Genomic DNA, 20,405 nt, shown 5'->3' with positions numbered 1-20,405 from the left:
CAGAATTACTATTTATTGCATCGTTTGGTATCAATCAGAACTTGACAAGACCAACTACAAAATAGATTAATAAGTAGGATAAAACATAGGTGACTATAGGTAAGAAGTGAGAAGTTTCTGTAGCAGTGCCTACATAGCAAAAACTCAAAGACACAGTTCCATTTTTACACAATGTCTTTATTTTTTCCCTAATTACAGACTCATGGGTTAAAAAAAGAAAAGAAAAGAACAGAAAAAAAAGCAACACTTGGTGAAACCCACTCCCCTTTTTCAAAACAAACAAATTCTTTCCACGCAAAGCCCACCCAACTTTCCCTAAAACAGCAGCTCTGGCCCACTCCATTTATTAAATTAATAACCATCGTTGATAGCTTGTCGACCCTCCTCAAATAAGCCACGACTACACTGCATTGAGTCAGAAGGTGGGCACTGTAAGGTCTGCACTGTACACCCTGGTCCCGCTCCCCTAACTCTCTGCCTAAGCTCTTAGAAATCATGTGTACAGGCTTGGTGTGTGTGTGTGTATGTGTGTATGTATGTGTGTATGTATGTATGTATATATATATATATATATATATATATATATATATATATATATATATATATATATATATATATATATATATAAATAAAGGACTAAAAGCATCATCAGCGTTTGCTGTTGTAATAAATGCCCCCTGCTGCTGGCCTGTGGTCACCCTGCCCACCTCCCCCAGCCCCCCACACAGACAGAATGGGGTGAGTGTGCATAGTGGGAGCAGAGAGAGAGAGAGACGCTGCAGAGACAGTGGGGGGGGCGGGTGCCACCTGGGGAGGGGTCGTCAGCCTCCACTGGTCCTGAAACCTGAAACGACAAGAAGTGGTCTAATATACAGAGAGAGGAGGGGAGGGGAGGCAGGAGACAAGGGTGGTGGTGTGGGGGGGGGGGGGGGGGGGGGGGGGGGGAGACTAAAAACACTGATGCTGTCAAAAGAATAATATGAGCTGTGGCCATGCTGAACTTGAGGGATGCTGGGCAATGGCAATTCGCACCAACCAACAAGAAAGAAAAGATGGATGAAAGTCCATCACTGTCCAGGGCTAGGAGGGTGGGGGTGGAGGGTGGACAACACAACTAATTAAATGACAAAGAGGGAGGGGGGTAATGATACACCAAAACCACAAACGCAAAACACAGCACAGCCTGGTGCTCACACATGTACATCAGAACTACAATGAATACACTCACTGCCCCCACCCAAACCCCCATGTTTTTTTGTTTTTTTTGGTGGGTGGTGGTGGGGGGTCATGTTGATGATGGCATGAAAGCAGGTCACAGCCCGACCAACTGAGATACATCTGCAGCCTGAGATACCATCACTCACCCACTCCCCCACCCCCACAGACATGAGTGCAGATATCTGTCACCTCATCCTCCCCCAGGCCCACTGATACCTTACCAGGGCTGACTGCATCACCCTCGGCACACGCACGCTCACATACAATTGCACACTGCGGCAGTCAGTCTCTGTCCACCACAGGTTTCCTTGTCTTTTTTTTTTTTTTCTCTTTCTTCGGGTGGGCGGGCAGGCGGGGAAGGTACTTTTACTGTGGGAAGGGGGAACTTTACTCATTTTTTGTGTGTGTGTGTGTGTGTGTGTGTGTTTTAATGGAATCAGATGAAGGGGGGGTGATAGTAAGGGAGTGTTTTTTTTTTTTTTTTTTGGGGGTGGGGTGGGGGGGTGGGGTGGGGTGGTGTTAGTAAGGGGAATACCACGATGTTGTTCGCCCTCGGCCCCTGGAAAAGAGAGAGAAAAAGAGGGTGAGTTCTTTCTGATTGGCTAAGAAAATGACACCAACTTCCTGGTGTGATGTCATAGATTATAAAAAAAATGTATATTCTGTGTGTGTGTGTTGGTGGTGGTGGTGGGGGGGGTCTGCTGTAGTGACGATGTTAGTATTAGGTAGTAGGTATTGCTTTTATTTACGAAGACAGGAAATGTTTGGTCCAGATCTGAGAACAAGAAGTGATTGGGTGTGGGGGTTGAGGGAAGAGCAAAGGCCCTCTCTCTCCCTCTTTCTCTCTCTCTGAATCTCTCTGCACGAGAGCTGCCTCTTGGGGTGGGGGTTCCACTGTGGGGGAAACACCGTGAGGACAAACAGCACCACACACACCAGCAAGACATCATATACACACACACACACACACACACACACACTTGTCTTTATGTTGTGACGACATGAAGGATTTCCCTAGCCCTCCTCCCAAACCTGCACCTAATTGTGAGATCAAATGCAACACCACAACCAGAGAAACAGACACACAATCTTTCCTCATCTCTGAGCAACAGACTGATTGATGATGATCAATGATGGACGGACTATGGCCTCATGCTCAAAAAAGAGACTGTTCACTAAAGTAGAAGGCATCTATGGAGATTTCATGTCCATCTCAGAACCTAAATCTGTTTAGTTAAGCGTGCTGATGGGGACCAGCTAATTTAGATTATCCATCATCTATAACAGTAAACATTTCAGGACAAAGGAAGAGACCAACCATTGTCAACACACCTAAACATCCTTGTCTCGCTGTGTGTGGGAGTCCACTGAGTGAGATTCAGTTCAGACTCAGTTGATGCACAATTAATTTTAACACTATAGCCGAGAGTTAAGGATCCAGACCCAATTATTTGCATCACTCTAGGACTGAAATGATGTTCATTGCATTACATCTTGCTTTGCTTTAGCATCATCTCATCTACAAAATTTGTAATCACATTATGTGAACGGTAACTAATGAGCGACACCCACTAACATGGAAACGCCCTGTATGAAGACCTCCTTCAGAGGGTCAGTGTGAAGTCAGAACTGGGATAGGGGATGAAAGATTTGAACATACTGATCCTGGAGCATCAGCAGACTGAAGGAAAGCCGTATTGTGCCAGTCTCTGATACTCAAACAATTATTCTGCTACAAATTTTCTAACCCTTTCCATACTAATCTGCTCTATATTACTTCACTCTAAACATCTACCTTCTTTCTAACTAAGGATCTATCTGACTGTTAAGTGCCCATCTTCATGCCACGTGCTGCTCCTGCATGCAAGAGCAGCAAGTAGGGTTGCATCTTCCTCATGTTAAATCTGCTCGCTTGCTTCCTGGGTACCACCCTGCAAGTGTATGACTGATCAGGTCACAATGAGGTCATAGTGCTCTTTTCCATGTATCCTTCAGTGCCAACTGTGGATGCAGGTGAAATGTGGTCCCCGGTGTGAGACAATCTGAGCCTAGGCTCACCTGAAGGCCCGTCCTCTCCCTCTGGGTGGTGTGTAGCCACTATAGTAGCGTGCACGTGATGAGAAACTTCCTCCCCGTGATCGAAAGCGGGCCCGTGGAAAGCCACGATCTGTGGTGCTGATACCTGGTCTGTTTGTTCTCTTAGCACCCACCTGAGGAGTGAGGGTGAGTAGGAATGTTATTGAAGCATCATATCCTCTAACCTCCTAATGATCTGAGTGAGTGGTTGGAAAATGCTTTTCAGCAGCATCTTAAGTGCCACAGCCAGAGGAACTCAAGTCCCCTGTAAGTATTACAACACTGACCGTAGAACTATATATGTAGAGCCTGGACTGGGCAGTTTCATTTCAATCTTTCTTCAGGTACCCAAGAACCCAGTTAGCACCCTATCCCATCTCATCTGTGTCCGTGCAGCAGCTACTTTACTATGACTACTCTGAGATGAAGACAGACCCTCTCTTCTTCTAACCCCTTACCTTTATCTGCCTTCCTCTGAATAGGGACTCATCAAGGGCCATGGCTGTTCTCACCGACTCTTTGTCTGCAAACTCAATGTAGGCAAATCTAAACATGGAAAACAGCATTACTATAAAAACAGACACACAAACAAATATACAGCTCTGTCAGATTGATGTGCTGAGTGCTCCATCTGTTCTAAAAGTGACTGACTGACTAAACAGATGAGCCTGTTCTTGCTGTTACAGATGATACACTCCAGTTGAGACAATATTCAGTACTCCAGCCACAGGCTCAGAGTTTCACAGCTGAACCTGGCTCCCTTTTACAAGAGCCATCACATTAACCTCCAGATGCAATGAACGTGAGACCGGACACCATCATCTGTATTTGGGCCCCCCATAGTCACCGCTGACAGTGAATTTGCGGAGAATGTAATATGATGGTACCCTGTCCTTCACACTACTGCAAATACAGAAGTGGTCATTACCCTTTGGGATGCCCTGTGTATTTGTCACACAGAATTGTGACTCTGTTTACTGAACCACAGCCATGGAAATGAGCCTCCAGCTCTTCTGCCGTAGCCCCGTAGTCCACCTGTGGATAGCAGGAAGAATGATTAGCTCACCAATGCTTTAACATGCTCCTGTCACAAGCAGAGGATAGTTACAAAACAGAGAGGGCTGAAGAGTGTGATTTAGAGATTCACCAGGTCTCAGCTTCATGGCAGAGAACCCCTGTATACCTGGATGCACACTGGTCAAAGATTAATGTTTTAGGGGCAGCAGTCCACCATGTTTAAATGCATCAATTTATTTTTGTTGTTTTGCAAGTGCACCAAAACATCTGTGCACCTGCACATCACAGCCTGCAGCCTGCCTGAGCAGAGCAGTGGAGGGAGGCAGTAAGTTGGGAGTGACTCCCATTGCAATTAATATGATAATGTATGATATGTATGAATGTTCATTCGTTCAGGCATACATCCTCTATTCATGGTCATAGTCATGGTCTTTGAGGTCTTTGAGTCAATCCAAGCTCACACTGGCCGAGGGCAGGGCACACTCCAAAAAGGTCACCAGTACATTACAGGGCCAACATACAGAAACATAGAAAGTAAACGGCCACTGACACTCCCACTCAGACCTAAGGGCAATTTAGAGCTAGAGAGTTAACCAGTTTACCTAAACATACATGTGTTTGGACAGTGGGAGGAAGGCCACGCAGACACAGCGAAAACATGCAAAGTCCACACAAAAAGGATTCGAACCAATGACCTTCTTGGTGTGGGGCAAAAGCGCTAACCACTATGCCTTGTTGCCCTGTATGAATGTTATGTATATGTTATGTAATGTATATTTTAGAAAGTAGAATTTACATGTATTTAATGGCCCCATGATTTAGCATTTCAGTATCTATGTTGTGTTGAGCACATATGAGGTTAAACAAGCCAGTCAATGAAAGATATTACTGTTGTAATTATAAATTATTTAAAGAAATATATTCATTTAAAATTTACACCTGTAATAATGTGTTTTTAATATAAATGATCTAACATTACTTAATTTAATCTAGTTTACACACACACACACAGTATGTGTATGAAACTTTATTGGTTTCGCCAATAAATGGGTTCAGTTTTCAAAGTTCCATTGGCAGTCAAGCTCATATCTCACTTCAATATTTACCTCCTGTAAACACATTTTTAATTAGTCTGGAAAATGAGGCATAGAATTTTTTTGTGTGTGCGTATTTGGATTTGTGACTGACTTAGGGTCAGAGGTCACTGTGAGGCCTAGATCTGATGCTACAGCTACTGCAATGAATCTTGCGGCCCAATCAGGCAGTTCCTCCAAATACAGCTGCAGTTGTTTACAGATACTACTGGAGGCAAGGTTCATAGACACAGAACTTAAACAGTCTGTAACAAGTGGCTCTGTGCTCACAGAATGTGAGGATAACCAGGTTTTCCTGATTATGACAAAAAAAAAAAAATTAAATAAATAAATCTGTTATTTCTGGACGATAGAGTGCACCTGAATATATGCCAGAGATACATATTGATTTAATTCGAACAATTTCATTGGTCCAGTGTGACCTGTTTGGTAGTTTTGTTGGTCTCATGTGACACTAAATGTCTTGGTGGAATGAAACTTGTTACCTGTAAAAATCCATAAATTAGCCGCATTGTTGTTCAAGCCGCAGGGTTCAAAGCGAATGAAAAAAGTAGCCATTTATAATCTGTAACTGAAGCCACACATCCCTCCCCTCTTCTCCTGGTTGGCCCAATCATGGAAGTTGAACCATCTACAGTGGTCCCTTTTCAGTAAATGATGTTATCCACATGTACATTTACTGCAGTGGTGAATCCTACATTCTCCTTGATTAATCAAGGTGCAAAGTATGATTATTTTCAGACGCCACATTTATCAACACTCGATCTTTCGTACGGTGTGGTTTGCTGTTATATGAACATTTAGTTCATATAACAGCATTCATTATGTGAATCTTGCCATATTTTAGCACCTGGATAAACGTGTTTCTATGGCAGTTTGATCTATGAGGGTCACTGTGTTGGGTACAAATAACAGCTACCCCAACCCAATTATTTACAGCACCATCACAACAAATATTAAAACTTAAGAGGTTTGTGGAAAAAACAAGTCAACAAGGTCCAACAAGTCAAATGTGCCTAAACAACCTGCAAATGAGAACGTCACTCACATTTCCCACATAAATTGATCTGCCATCAGCTTCCATCTTCTCCTCAATAGACATGATGACCGGGCCAACTGTGGGAGGTTGGGGGAAGAAAAATAAAACAATGTTAACAACTAAGGGCAACATGAATTTCCAAAGTGGTGAAACCAAGATTCAGCACAGGTCTGACAGATGGTGCAGGTACAAGGTGCGTGAGATGTGTTTCTGGTCATGTGACTTATTTACAAAGTCTACTCTGAGCCTACTCAGAAGTCCATGCAGCACAGGGGTCTGGAGATTGCATCTATAAAGCACCATGCCCTGAGTTTGTGAGTCTGTACAGAGGTAATCTGAAACTTTATAAGTTAGTGGATGTGTATAACTATAATGCATTTGTAAAAGCAAGAGTCTAGCATGTGGGCCATAATAGTCAGTATGCACTCAAACTGCCTTGTACTATTGCCACTGTGCCATGATCTGGGGTTGTTTTACAGCTGATTCACATTGTGTCCAAACGATTAATGCAGAGAGTCATCCAAATCAGACTAAGGCATCAGGCTACATTAGTTTTAGATAGGTCTTCCAAATATACAACAGGATTACTGTAACAACACCACCAACTTCAAACTTAAATAGTTGTGATGTTGCAGGCAGGACTGTGAAAACAAGTTAGCTGATTAAGAGCCAGCCTAGAAAAACAACCTTACCTGGTGGGGGGCTGAGATTCATTTGTTTCTCCACCTCGTTCTGCAGTTCCTTTAGCTTCTCTGCTTCTTCTTCCATCTCTCTGACCCGAGCTTTGATTGCCTCCAGCTCCTGTAGAGTGCATACACATGCACGCGCACAGACACACAATGAGTAAAAACTAAACCAACCTAATTTCACTGGACTGATGATGCTATCATTAACAGACCCATAACAACAATTGAGAATGACATCACATAATAGATTTAAAAACCTCCTGCACCTTTATTGCAATCAGAAACTGATTTGCTTGCCACCTCAAAGATATGAAATAAAGAACCTCAGGCGTGAACTGCTAGATCAGCATTAATGTAACAACACTGACCAGAATAACACACCTAAGAGTCAGCAGAAACAAAAATCACTAAGCCCAAACTTTCAACACAACACTCAATCACCATCTGTCAGTTCAAACCTTTGTTATAAAATACAATAACAACATTTTATTTTTATAAATCATCAGAAAGTTCACAAGTAAAACACTGATGCCTTGTCAATACAACATTAATATAGACAAATTCAGTGAGATGAGCCCAAGTGAGGCACTGAATGACAACTTCAAAACCCTCATATTGAGCAGAGGAAAGGGCTCGTCCCTCAGTGCTGCAGTGCAGTGGGGGTCCCTCCACCTCTGGACAGTCTGTCGTGTACCAACGGCTGCAGGGACACTGACCGACCAAAATACTCTTTAAGAGTGAACGATGACAGTGCGCGTGATGGTACCGTCATGTCCATGATAACCTGACATTTGTCACTAAGCCTCCGCTCCGAATCACGGTCGAGAAGTAATCTATTCCCGAGACGATCCATCTTGCACCGACCCGATGTAGAGTCTGATTTTTGTCGCATCACACCCACCCTCGACTTCTGCTCTTAACACAGTGTAGGATGCAAACCGCAGCCAACTGTTTCGGCATTGCCAGCCCTACAATCAGGTCTACAACCTCTTGTCCCCTGAATCAACAGTCAATATATAATAATCCACAATAACACAGCAGTTCCCCACTGGCTGCAGTCCACAGTAACCGAGAAAGGTGGTCAGGTGGCTGGGAGCAATCCGCACCCAGCTTTGTTAGCCCGTTAACGTCTGGGTTTCCTCGGTAAATCGGCTGGATGCTAACCACATCTCAAAGTAAAGCTGCCACACTTTATGTGACAGATGGTTATAATGACAAAGGGATTGCTGGTTCATTTCAGATGCCGTTTTCTGATACATCGATGGGCCGACGCTAGCCTGCATCCGCAGGGCATTTACCAGCACATGCGTTGCGGCGCAGCAAGGGCTGCAAAATTAGTGGCACTGCACAGAATAAAAGATGACATTACCGTCAGCAGGTCGACTTCTCAAGCAGGTGAGCTCGTACTGTGTTTGCTAACGGTGGCGGCCTGTCCTACCCTCGCCCCCGACTGTCTCTTGTTTCTCCGTCTTGCATTTTTTTCTCCAACGAAGAATTTTCCCCAGCTGCACTATCTGCTCCCTGACGCAGAGAAACTGGCGCCTATGTTGCGCCAAGATGGCCGCCAACACCACGCATGTCACCACCCTCTTTACTGCACTGCGTGAACCACAATGGCGGTTAATGTCGACCAAGCGACAACAGAAGCGTACCCAACATGTGACCTCAAACTAATGGAAATAACTTCTCCAACAAACTGTCTCAACTCATTCGCTAACCGATCCGTTCTGAACATAGCATCCCCGGTCTCCATGGTCGCTCCCGCGGTTCAAAAATGCCCTTCACTTACCGGGTCTTCGATCGCGGCCTCTCCTTCTTCTAGTCCCGGTTCTTCGTCACCGACACCTGGGTCTTCCAGCTCAGGATGCCCAGGATCTGAATCTAGCAGGGATTCCTCCACCAGCCCATTACCGAACTCCGCCATCGCCCCGTCTTGGCTGTATGTACCTCGTGGTCAAACCGATGCTGCAGGCCCTTACTCTCACGCGCGTGGGGGTGGGGGTGTGTGTGTGTGTCTGTGTGTGTGTGTGGTGTGTCTGTGTGTGTGTGGTGTGTGGTGGTGTGTGGGGGGGCGGGCGGTTGGGGGGTGGTACGTTAGAGTGAGTGGGACGGCGAAAAACAGCTGAAAACGCCGCTCAGGAAAGTTAAAACGGGAAACTATGAGTTACAGTTCCAACCAGTCCTCAAACAGCTCAACACGATGAAGAGGTACCACGTCTCTTCTCTGCCTTCCGCTGCTGACCCCTGTTCGCGGTTTATTTACTAAAATGTATATCCATAAAAGCGAAGACGCGGCGGTATTTCTCCACTCCAGACATGGAAGCCGGGGGTGGAGTCGCGCAGCACTGCGGCCGTTAAACATTCAGTCCTATTCGACAGAGCATGGTTGGTCAGAAACCTCGCTGGCGTATGCTACGTTCCTATTGGATGATTCAGCAGGACGTCCTCGACCACACGTCACATGAGTGCCATTGATTGGATTACGTTTCTTTCAATCAACGCTTAAACGTAGGTTAACTGGAAGAGCCCATCATTGCTCAACTAAATGACGAGCGATATTTTTGTCATCTATACTTGTTAGTGCGCCTGTGTCATACTTGACACCCGAGGGTCATTCTGTCTGAAAATGGTGTCCACAAATTTGCCCGTATTTACATTTGAATCGACAAGGTTCCTGGACTTGGTAAGAAACGACCTGTGAGATACGACAGCTCCAATAGATCCAATAAATCCAGTGCTCTTATAAAACCGTGCGCATGTGTAATACGACGACCAACTCAATGAGGTTTTTGGTTTTAAATAAAGGCTATGCTGTTTTGTTATCTAGGTGTATGTGACATACAACATTGTTTATATAATTATTTTAAACCCGTGACACACATCGTTTAGATGATTAAGTGGCATTTATAACACGCCTGACCACACAGTTAACATAAATTTTAACACCGCAGTTAGACAGTTGTGTATTGTTCTTCAACCGATTTTATTGTCTGTATATCAAAGAAAAGCATAATGGAGACCAAACACAAAAAAGGCAGGTACAAGTGAGGAGGAAAAAAATAAGCTTAATCAAAATCTAACGAGTCATAACAACACTGCCACTATTATTGTTCAATATTCAAAGGGATACCATACTCTTTGAGCAGAGGTGGATTTTAAAACCATTATGTATCAATAATAATCAGAACAGTGATGAGTAGTAATGATAAATTGTATAAGTAGTAGTACAGTTATAACAATAGTGATAATCAAAGTGACAAAACAGAATAATAAAAAGCAGATCTCCATAAAAACCTATCTAGTTTGGACAGTGCAACACCGCGTGTATTCGTGCGCGTGCATGAGATCCCAGTCTTGAGGTCCAAGCACTGCAGTTCTTGCTTTACACACAAAATAAAGAGTTTGAAACACTTGAGTACTGATGAAGGCTGTCTTGAGTCAGTGTCGAGTTCATGGCTGTGTTCACCTCAAACTTCTGCAGCTTGTGTGCAAACAAGGACTGGTGCAGGTATCAAGCTGTGGGACTTCTTTACAGTTTGCATTTAGAGGACCTCTCTTGCTCTCTGTCGACCTCAAGATTGCTTTTTGGTTTTTGAATGACAGAAAGCAAAGGGAGGATTACTTTGGAATATCAGTTATTTTAATATATTTCTTTACAAAAGTTCATGTTTTAGTTTTGCATCTTGTTAAAACTATCAATAGTAACATTAATATACAACCTAAATTGAAGGAAAACATCTTTAGTATGTCATGTGTCCTTCAACACAGCACCATCTTATTAGCTCTCAGTCATGTAATGTTTTTCAATTTATCTTGCGGTCCCTTCAGGACACTTTTATCCTTAGTTGGTTTCCACGTCAGCTATGGGTTCAACAATCATGACACATAGGGACGGCCATTTTCAAGCCCATTTCTTTACATAAAAGAGCTTTAGTTTGACCTACACAAAAATCGGGTTTGAATTGCTTCTACTGTTACTTGTATGAATACTGAAGTGAATAAAATGAGATCTCTTCAGTAAAAATGGCAAACTCAACTGGAAAATATATCAGTCTGAGCCTCCATGCCAGATGTGGATGAATTCACGAACATACATTAGGACCTGATGGTGTTACCTCTTAAGGCTGTCGTATCTCTTAACACACACTCACAGTGGGTCATATTTATTCTCCAAGCAATCAGGAGCTGATTTCCGCCATGTGGGAGAAAACTGAAATCCACAGGATCAAAAAGAAAAAGGAAAAAAAAGGAGAAAAAAAAAAAGAAAAAAAAGGAGCAAGTATCTGAAGATCTTTACCATTAGAGTGATCAAAGTCAGATCCCATAAAAAAGAAAGGAGGGGGGGAAAAAAAAAAAAAAAAAAAAATCAAGCGCTCCCCTCAATCCCCACTGCCTCATCTTCATTGTCATGCTCACACTTCAAGCATGTTTCAGACTAGTAAGGATCAATTTATTACATGTGATTTATATTAAGGCATCCAACATGCATTAGTGCATCTTCTCATGAGGACACTAGCACAAGAATGCTTAAAAACATCTCACACCATGTACAAAGTGCGATTTTCCCACGAGCTTCTCTGCTCTGTTTGGATTGTCGTGAAAATGTTGAAGTACCTCTGTTTATAGCCAAGGTGAAAACACACAACCTCATATTACACTCCTAAAGCGAATTAGAAGACGACAATAGTAATCTCCCAGCGGTTATGTCCAGTCCTGATTGATTGGAGCTGTGCCTGCTCTACCGGTGACCAGAAGCAGACGAAAACAAGTTCACAATTTGATCTTTTTCCCAAAGAGTGTTTCTTGGCCAATGTCCACATTCAAACAGGAAACACTTAAATCAGTCTTTAGTGTAGACAGTTCAGGATGAAAGGAAGGTCAGTGAAGTATGGTCTCAATAACCACAGGGTCAGAATCAGAATGTGATGGACAGTCATCAGGCATCAGCTGATGAAGCAGCATGGAGACAGTCTGCTTTTGTGGGGGATCAGGGTAATGGATGTGTTCAGTTGGTGAAGGCTGGCCGAAGGACAGTGATGCAGGAGGAGCTGGTTTCAAAAACTAAATGATATTAGCTTTTGAGGATTAGTGCTCAAATCTGTTTTGTTTTTTTTTTTTAAATGTCAGGAACCAAAATAGTTCCAATTATAGTCAGTGTGAAGACCAATCCTGATTCAAGTCTTCAAGTCTAACTGCTGCTGGTGGCTGTTGATGGAGGCGACTCAAAATCCATCTCTCCCCCAGGACCAGCACCAGAACTGGTCATTGGAGCAGAGTGTGAGACCTGTGAGCCCAGCACAGCACTGCCAGGTCCTACGTTTCCGGTGCCATTCTTGTTGACTAGTGTTGTTGGCTGGCCAAAGTTAGTGGTTCTCAGGGTAGCCAGGTGACGAGGGGAAAAGACGTGGGCCCTCGCTGCAGCCCTGGATTCAAAAGACACATTGCAGGCATCGCACCGGCCTGTCAGGGTCTCCTTTGGCACTGGCTGACCGGACACAGGTGAAGTTGGAGGCTCAATGACAGTTAGCTGAACTGGCTTGGGCAAGATGGGACGATTGGCTTTGAGAGCGTTGTACTGCAGGTAGCTTCCTGAGCTCATGTCCACCTTTCCACCTGACAGAGGAGACTGGGAGCGAGATTCAGATACTCAATGATTTGACCCTGTAAAATTTCTCACTTTCTAACTTTGTTTTCATTCCCTGTATTGTTAAGAGGTGTTCAGTTCAGCCTTCACCTTAGAGCACAGTTACATTCAGACTAATTGATTAAAGATGCTGAAGGCTGAACTCTATCACAGCATTAAATGATCATCAGGACAGGCATGCAGGAATACACACATCTGTTACTGGTATGACTAAATTTGCAATAAAACACAGGCCTCAGTCCACTTACCATTTTCTCTTGCTGCAGCCTCCAGCGTTTCTCCTTGGCTCTGGTGTTTTGGAACCAGATCTGTACCACCTTGAGTGGCAGGTTAAGCTCGGTGCCAATAGCCTCACACTCCATGGCATTGGGGTGAGCACAGGTCTCATAACAAGACTGCAAAATTGACAGCTGCAGGCAGGACAGGTGAGTGCGTGGCCGACGGCTGGATGAGTGTGGTAGAAAGCTGCTCTCTGATGGACTTGACTTAACCACAACTGGAGTAGAGGGGCTTGCCACCTTGGCAGAGCTGGGTGTATTTGGGCTGACTGGTGCAATGCTGGGGGTGGGGGGAGGGGGGATGGTTCGGGGGGGTGTGTGTGTAGGCAGAGCCAGTTGTTCTCTTGATAGTGTGTTGATCTTAATTGGGATTTTTGGGGTCCAGTAGTTAAGCCCATTCTGCTTGTGTGGCACAACTGTTGTGGCAGGAGGCCTGTTATTGATGGGAGTTGTGGGCAGCTTGGGCACCATGCGGTTAGTGGTCCCTGGTCCAGAACCAATCTCATTCTCATTGTCATTGTCTCTCTCTTCATCAGTCTTTTCCTCCTCACTCTCCTCTTCCAATTTCTGTTTCTGGGCTGGTCGTGGGGCAATGAGGATTGGATCCTTGGGAGGAGCTAATAGGACAGAGGTGTTGACTTTGGGTGCAACTTTGACCATGGTGACATTGCTGGTGGTTTCAAGCTTGGTCTTTGGCATGGGAGAGGTACTGCTGCTCACAGGGGAGACTACAGTAGAACAAACAACTTCCTTCGGCTTGATTGGAACAGGAGTCAGTTTTTTGACTACAGCTGGTTTACTCAGCTCCTTCACAGACTCCCGCTCTGTCTTCATGAGGGTACGCACAATAGGAGTAGTTGTAATACACCCAGTATTGTTTGGAGCAGGCTTGTTTGAGAAGATGGGTTTGGAGAGAGGCCAGGTGAATTTGATGAGGGGTTTGCCAACTGCTGCCAAGGTGCCATCGCTGATGAATCTAACCTCACCCTTTCGTTCCCTTGCTCTCATGTTCTGGAACCAGATCTGAACAACCTTTTTTGGAAGGTGGACCCATTCTGAAATCTGTTCAAACTCATGTTTTCCAGGATTTGGGTCTTTGAAATAGCAGCCATACAGTATGTCAAGTTGTTCAGCTTGAATAATCGTCCTTGAACGTCGCATGTCTCGATACCGTTTTCCTTTGGACTTTCTTTGCTGCTGTTCTTGTTCTCTCTCCTTTTCTTTCTCTCTTTCTGTTTCTCGTTGCCTTTCTAGTAATGTAGAATTCATCTTGTCTGCTGCTCTCATATAAATACTTGACTTTGTCATGTTGTTGCAGTTGACAAGATTCGTACTGTTGTTTGAGGAAGGCATTGCAGTAACAGATTCAGGCTTCACTTGTACCACCACCAGACCTTTGGATGTAGGCCTTAGGCCGAGACCATCCAGCAGCTGTCCCTTCTGTGCTGCAATTTTATCAGCCAGAGATGAAGAGGCAGAGGCAGCCTTCAAGCTGTTTTTCCCCATGCTGAGATCCAGAGCTGACTCACAGTCACCACCATTAGATAGGTAGTGAGAGGTCTGGTTGTGGGATGAGAGAGACTGTGACAGAAGTGAGTTGAAGCGTGTGATTGTTGGTGGATTAGGAAAGATTGGTACCTTGTTCCCATCTCCAACCATTGAAGGAGTCAACGAGAGGACATAGGGGCTGAGAAGCTGAGTTGAATAGTGGGTGAGGGACAATGGAAGAGAGTGCAAAGCACTAGTTGAAATCTCAGGATCTGTTGAATGAGATAATGAACTTGGAGGATCCCCTTGGGCTTCCAACTCTAAATCCACATCTGGGTCCAGTCTCTCCCTCTTCACCTCCAATTCATCGCGCTCAAACTCCCCCTTTCGTTTTTTCCTTCGGGCCCTCTGACCCCCCCCACCCTCTTCATCTTCATACTCATCCTCTGCATCAGAGAGAAACACAGTGGTGGAGCGCAAAACCTTTCCTCCAGCTGACCCTCCATTACCATGGACCTCTCGCTGTGCCTCCCCTTTTGCAGGACTCTCAGGTGCCCCCCTGAAAGACCCATTCTGACTTTCCTCATCAGACACAATGACAGAGGTGTAGACCTCATTTTCTGAGTCAGAAGTGAGGCAGGAATCTTCATGACCCTCCCTCCCCAGATCTCTTGGCCTGCGTTTCCCTTTTGTACTAGACAAATCTATGGCCTGACTCCCTGAAGCCTCAGTGTCATCCTCACCCTCAGCTATGATAAGTGAGCTTTCATCGTCATCATATTCATTGTCAGAACTCTGCACCTGCCTTGTAAATGCTGCACAGCCTTGCAGGTGGTCTGACTCTGTCACCCGTTGTTTCTGTTTGGCATGTCGGGCTTTGGTCAACCACTTGCGGACCGCTTCCTCAGTAAGCCCCACTTCTCTGCCCAGTGCCTCACAGTCTTCATGGGGAGGACTTGCAGCATCGGTCTCACTACGTGACTCAAAGAAGGCCCAAAGGACCTCTGACTGGAACTCTGAGAGCACTGGAAGGTCTGGATAAATGAGCCCCATTGTATTATAATGGGGCCGGGTTTGGTTGTTAGTTAAGGCATTTGTACTTGGGCTGGATTTTGGGGTGCCCAGAGAGCCACAAGGGCTGGTGCCTGACTGTGATTTTTGTGGAGTAGAATCAGGACTGAGTGTGAGGTTAAGCTGTATAGGACTGAGGGTGGAGTTGCTGGGCAAAGAAACAGAAGGTGAGAGATTGTTATTGCGGAGGCTCCTCTCTGTGCCTACTGGGGAGAGATTCAGTTTAACTGCTTTATCACCTTCCAGGTCCAACTGAAAAGTGGCTCCATCTCCAACTGTTGTGCCATTTCTGTGTGCCTTTGCATTGTCATATTTATTCCCAGCCTTGCAGTCTTTACACTGTACAGACTCTTCACTGTCCTCTCCCTTCCGTTTCTGCATCATATCATTATCCCCATCCTTCATCTGAGTTGTCTCCTCATCACTGTCTTGCCTTTCTTGGTCTCCCTCACACATGACAGTCTGTTTTTGCTCTTCTAGTCTGGCCTGCATGTTTGCTAGAACTCCTGCAGAGGGCCACTGGTTCTGTAAGCTGTTAAGTCTTTGGGTTAGAAGGGCCTGCTGGGCTGCGCTGAGACCTACATATGGCACACATTGGGTAAGGAGCTGGCCTGGTGGGCCCTCTTGATGCGGCTGGGTTTGGGCTTGCAGCCCATTCAATATCAAGGGCATGATCATTTGAGGCTGAGGCACAAGCTGATGGGCGGCAGCACCAGGGGCAGGACCAGCTGCAAACAAGGAGGGGAGGAGGGAATGTGAGAGGGTGTTGGGACTTGATGTGAGGAGGGTGAGGAAGGCTGAAACTGCCTGTGCTGAGGCCACAGGGGAGGCGAGGAGGGAAGGAGCGACTGAGGAGTTCTGAATCAGCTCTGTCTCTTTTGTGGTTGTCACCATTACAGCCCCAGGACCAACACAGTTGGTGGTGGTCACCAACTGACTCGATCCAGTCACAGATGTGGTCACCACAGCCCTTGAAACAGTGGGGGCACTACATCCCAAACCAGCAGAGGCCACTATGCTGTTTGCAGCTTGTGCAATAATTCCAGCATTTCTACTGCGGGTCTGGTGCAAGACAGATTTCATATGGCTCTCTAAGGTAATGGCATGATTGTAAGAGACTCGACACACAGCACACTGGTATGGTTTGTTTGATATATATGGCCGAGACAGGACAGAGACTGGGGGTGTTGGGAGATCACTGTCACCACCTGATTTTAAGGAACCATTTGTCATCCTCTGAATGTGGGATGCAGAGTTGTAATGGACACTTAGGGCAGTTCTGCTGGGAAAGGTTTCCAGGCAGGCATTGCATTTGAATGAGCGAGGGTTATTTTCAGCTGGCACACCTTTCTTACCAGCTGTCTTTTCACTGGTATCTGGGATTTCTGTGTTTTCAGTTGCATTTAGCTGTTTGGCTCCTATGAATTGAATTCCCTCATCCTCTGGCTCAGACTCGCCATCACCTCCTTCCTGCTCCGGTATTCTCTCTTTGTCCATCTCTTTATCTGCCACGGTCTGGGTAGCGTCTGAACTCTTGCTCAACTGGCAAGGCACTGAACCATCGTCTTTAATTTGCTTCAATTGCGAAGGATCAGCATCTGATAGGAAGAACATACAATTAAAAATTTTATGTGCTGACATACACAAAACATCCATATCAACGACTCTCACCCATTCAACCCCATCAGGGACAATGTCGAATAGTAAATTCCTGCAAACTATGAAAGTGGGTTCATATACACCTTTGAATAGATTTAAAGCCCATAACAACCCATAATACTACTGACACATAAAACAATAAACCAATCAATGGGTTAATATGGTCATGTCGTTATCTAAAAAAAAAAAAAAAAACATCTTCCTGCTTTTTCCTTACCTGCACACCTCTGAGCACCTGTATCCTCCACAGCTCCACAAGAAACCTGTTTCAGAACAGCCTGGACAGAGACAAAAAAAAAAAAAAAAAAAAAAAAAAAAAGTTGGTAAACTTCTTTCTGCAACGGCTCTTTAAGATCATATATCATCTAAGCTCTGAGCAGTCAGCTGTTATTTTACTTTATTTGTAAACAAATACTGAAATGTCATTGAGTCACTACTAATCAATCAGTACTCACATGTATTCATTAAACAGTTAAATGAGCAAACACCCCTGTATGCTGACCTTACTCAGGTTAAACATTTTCCATTCTTTTAAAATAGATTAGATGAGGGTTAGGCTACATCACTATGACATATCATCAACCACTGGAGGAACAGTTTTGACTGAATATGAGATGTTCTGATGCACAAATATAACCTGTGTGCCTCTGTTTATGCGTGCGGTAACAAGTATGATCATCTATCAGTGAGCATCCTCACTTGAATTCATCAAATGCTTAAAAGTGTGGACAGAGGAACACAAAAAGTGACTTTAGCTGATCTTCATTTAACAAGGTTCATGATTTTCAGCATATTAGGTTTTCCAAGAAACTACTTTATTCACTGCCAGCAGGGTTGATTATCCACAGTCAATTTTTAACAGACACCTTTGAAATTTAATTCTCAGGTACCTTTTAACTGCCTCAGAAATAAACATCAAATTAAATTGTCATTTTGCAGAAAAATAAACTTCATGAGCTACAAAAATTGTTTGCCACTAAAAGGTTTGTTCCATTGTCCAACACTGCTGCAATTGTAAAACTTTCAGTTGTCTACAGTGTGTACAACCTGTGTGCATGTGTGTGTGGTGGGATGGTGGGGTTTTTTGGGGTGGGGGTGGGGCAGTATGACCTACATTTTGCCCAACTACACTTACGATGTCCAGTAGTCTGTCAATACAAGATGGAAGAACGCTGTGCTGCTCAGTGAGATGCAAGGAGAGGGAGGATCTGTCTGTTTGCCCTTTCTGGCAGAGGGGACATTGCCATTCTGCCACCCCATTGCTCTCTCTGCTCACTGTCTCACCAGACTCCTCCTGACAAATACAAGAGCATATTAGAGGATTCCAATGTGTATTTGTGTGCACAAGACTTCACCGGCAGAAGACAGGACTATCTTTGATAAAACTACACCACTACCATTTCACAGCTTCACCCTGGGACTGGCATTAACTGCATGAACTCATCGCTGTATTAATTAAAACTGAGCCCAGAGCAGTATCTCATTCCTACAAGTCTTTCATTGCTGTAACCTTTTTAAACATTAAGAATGCTCTGGTAGCTGGTTCCCACTATTATGTCTACAATGAGTACACATAAATGCAACTGTTGCTAATGCAGAGGACTGTCCCACACGAAGCTCTAACACTTCAAAAATCTATTTTCTAGACCTTGAGGCCAATCTAAGACATATCTATTGTCACTGTATCACCTGTGTACACAATGTTTATGAAATGCCAAAGAACAGAGAAGAAGCAGAAAGGCTAACAATGACAGAGCCCTCCAGTTCAGACCAAGCTTTAACTTCATTCTAAATTCAGATCATTTTAAAGTTTTTGATAACTTGGAGCAGACCCCTCAGCTCCCGAGACTTAAAATCGGTGCTGCAATAGAACAGTTTGTCAATACGACTTCAACTCCAGCTCTCACTTCCTTCTCATGCCAATTAGCAGTCTAGTACTGGTATATCACCACATGATGTTTCGACACAGCTGCATCTGTTCACCATCTTCTTTTAAATGCTCATCGTCAAGACTTTCATAACTCAATGCTGAAACAGCGCTTGACCTACGCCTGTTTACACATGATTGGCTAATTAATGAGAACTGTAATTAGCTATGCCAACCAGAGATGAATCAATTAGCTAGTAAGCTAGGTTTAACAGTGGGTGAATCGTCGCATTACAGAGGTATTTTGGAGGAGCTGGGAGTTTTGAGGCTATAATCCCGCAGTGAAAGTCTTCCCCACTCCCCCCCCTTCACCCCCACTTTAGTCCTAGATGCGTCACTTTATCTTGGCTGGCGTTTCTACGTTAAATTCACAATCCACAAGACAGAACAACCGTGTGACTTTGCTAGCTAGCTTTTAGCAGGCGAGTAATTAACTGCCCCCTCCCCCACAAACACTGTCCGGTCCAGGTGGGAACTGCTGTTCCAGCACAGTGAGTGGTTCCCAAAGATGAAAAATAATAATAATTAAAAAACAAAAACACTTCCTAATTTTCAGGTTACAAACCTCGGCCTTGAGTTATCTCCGTGCCCCAGTAATAGTGGCCATGTAGCGCCGCTCCGCTGCTCAGTGTAGACCGAGGCCTACACCGACCACAGCCGTCTAATTAACGAACGTGGCTGCGTTCACAGATGTGTTAGAAACAGTGCCCCCCCACGCCCAGCAGATCCCTTCAGACGCGTCCGACAGCTCAAATCAACACCTTTTACGCTTTGGTGCAACACATGTCCATATACACTATAATTTAACCGTTTCAGTTGTTGGCCCTAGACCAGAGTGCAGGCGCTGCGATCGGCCCAACGATGGGGGTGGTGTCGATAGAGCAAGAGAAAGAAAAGAGAGGCAGGAAAAGTTTGGGTTTTATGTTGGATTTCTGCGAGGATCGGGTTAGAGGGAGACTCGGTCCGTCGTCTCTCTATCCACTTCCAGTCACAGGCCAGTCTCCAGCGCGGAGTGGCACAACTAACCGATCACGATGACGTTTAATTAAGTTGAGAGCAATTAGCTAATGCATTTTACCTGCATGGTCTCCGCTCCAGCACGCGCACACGCTTCCTCTGTGGCTCCTCAGAAGTGAAAAGTTTTCTTTCCTGCCCTCCCTCTCCTCTTCTCTCTCCTGCCCTCCCCCTCCCCGCTTCCCTGTAGTAAA

At 44.8% G+C, this 20,405-nt stretch overlaps 2 protein-coding genes across 6 annotated transcripts; both read right to left on the bottom strand.

Annotated features, from left to right (window-relative positions):
* Positions 1-619: 619 nt before the first annotated feature.
* Positions 620-9,463, bottom strand: pabpn1 (poly(A) binding protein, nuclear 1). 4 transcript variants are annotated; one of them, XM_029529576.1, is made up of 8 exons: positions 8,920-9,463; positions 7,137-7,245; positions 6,745-6,750; positions 6,454-6,521; positions 4,223-4,329; positions 3,753-3,840; positions 3,277-3,428; positions 1,493-1,777 (listed from the first exon to the last, which is right to left on the bottom strand). In XM_029529576.1, exons 1-8 carry the CDS (start codon positions 9,052-9,054, stop codon positions 1,738-1,740), a joined length of 705 nt encoding a protein of 234 aa, XP_029385436.1. In that variant the 5' UTR covers positions 9,055-9,463; the 3' UTR covers positions 1,493-1,737. The 4 variants fall into 4 exon arrangements, with proteins under 4 accessions (XP_029385433.1, XP_029385435.1, XP_029385436.1 ...); XM_029529573.1 differs by lacking the exons at positions 1,493-1,777; positions 6,745-6,750 and adding an exon at positions 620-844 and having other exon boundaries at positions 8,920-9,462; XM_029529575.1 differs by lacking the exons at positions 1,493-1,777; positions 6,745-6,750; positions 8,920-9,463 and adding exons at positions 620-844; positions 8,500-8,660.
* Positions 9,464-10,094: 631 nt separating this feature from the next.
* Positions 10,095-20,387, bottom strand: zfhx2 (zinc finger homeobox 2). Of its 2 annotated transcripts, XM_029529180.1 has the most exons (5): positions 20,276-20,387; positions 18,406-18,564; positions 17,488-17,548; positions 13,023-17,209; positions 10,095-12,756 (listed from the first exon to the last, which is right to left on the bottom strand). In XM_029529180.1, the coding sequence occupies exons 1-5, from the start codon at positions 20,279-20,281 to the stop codon at positions 12,319-12,321; spliced, it is 4,851 nt and encodes a 1,616-aa protein (XP_029385040.1). In that variant the 5' UTR covers positions 20,282-20,387; the 3' UTR covers positions 10,095-12,318. The 2 variants fall into 2 exon arrangements, with proteins under 2 accessions (XP_029385040.1, XP_029385041.1); XM_029529181.1 differs by lacking the exon at positions 18,406-18,564 and having other exon boundaries at positions 20,276-20,316.
* Between the last annotated feature and the right edge of the window lie 18 nt (positions 20,388-20,405).

This window comes from Echeneis naucrates, chromosome 20, assembly GCF_900963305.1.
Source record: "Echeneis naucrates chromosome 20, fEcheNa1.1, whole genome shotgun sequence".
NCBI classification, from domain to species: Eukaryota; Metazoa; Chordata; class Actinopteri; order Carangiformes; family Echeneidae; genus Echeneis; species Echeneis naucrates.
The sequence above is the reverse complement of the archived record's forward strand: the minus strand, read 5'-3'. Positions and strand labels throughout refer to the sequence as shown.

Bases quoted from the DNA above. Each gene is read 5' to 3' on its own strand.
- pabpn1 (XM_029529573.1), bottom strand. From the start codon at position 9,054: ATGGCGGAGTTCGGTAATGGGCTGGTGGAGGAATCCCTGCTAGATTCA. The intron at 7,246-8,919 runs GTAAGTGAAGGG...TGCACTCTACAG, and splicing joins AGGCCGCGATCGAAGACCCG to GAGCTGGAGGCAATCAAAGC. The intron at 4,330-6,453 runs GTGAGTGACGTT...TGCTATCCACAG, and splicing joins GATCAATTTATGTGGGAAAT to GTGGACTACGGGGCTACGGC.
- zfhx2 (XM_029529180.1), bottom strand. The intron at 17,549-18,405 runs GTAAGTGTAGTT...GTCTCTGTCCAG, and splicing joins TTGACAGACTACTGGACATC to GCTGTTCTGAAACAGGTTTC. The intron at 12,757-13,022 runs GTAAGTGGACTG...TCTCGCTCCCAG, and splicing joins GGCTGCAGCAAGAGAAAATG to TCTCCTCTGTCAGGTGGAAA.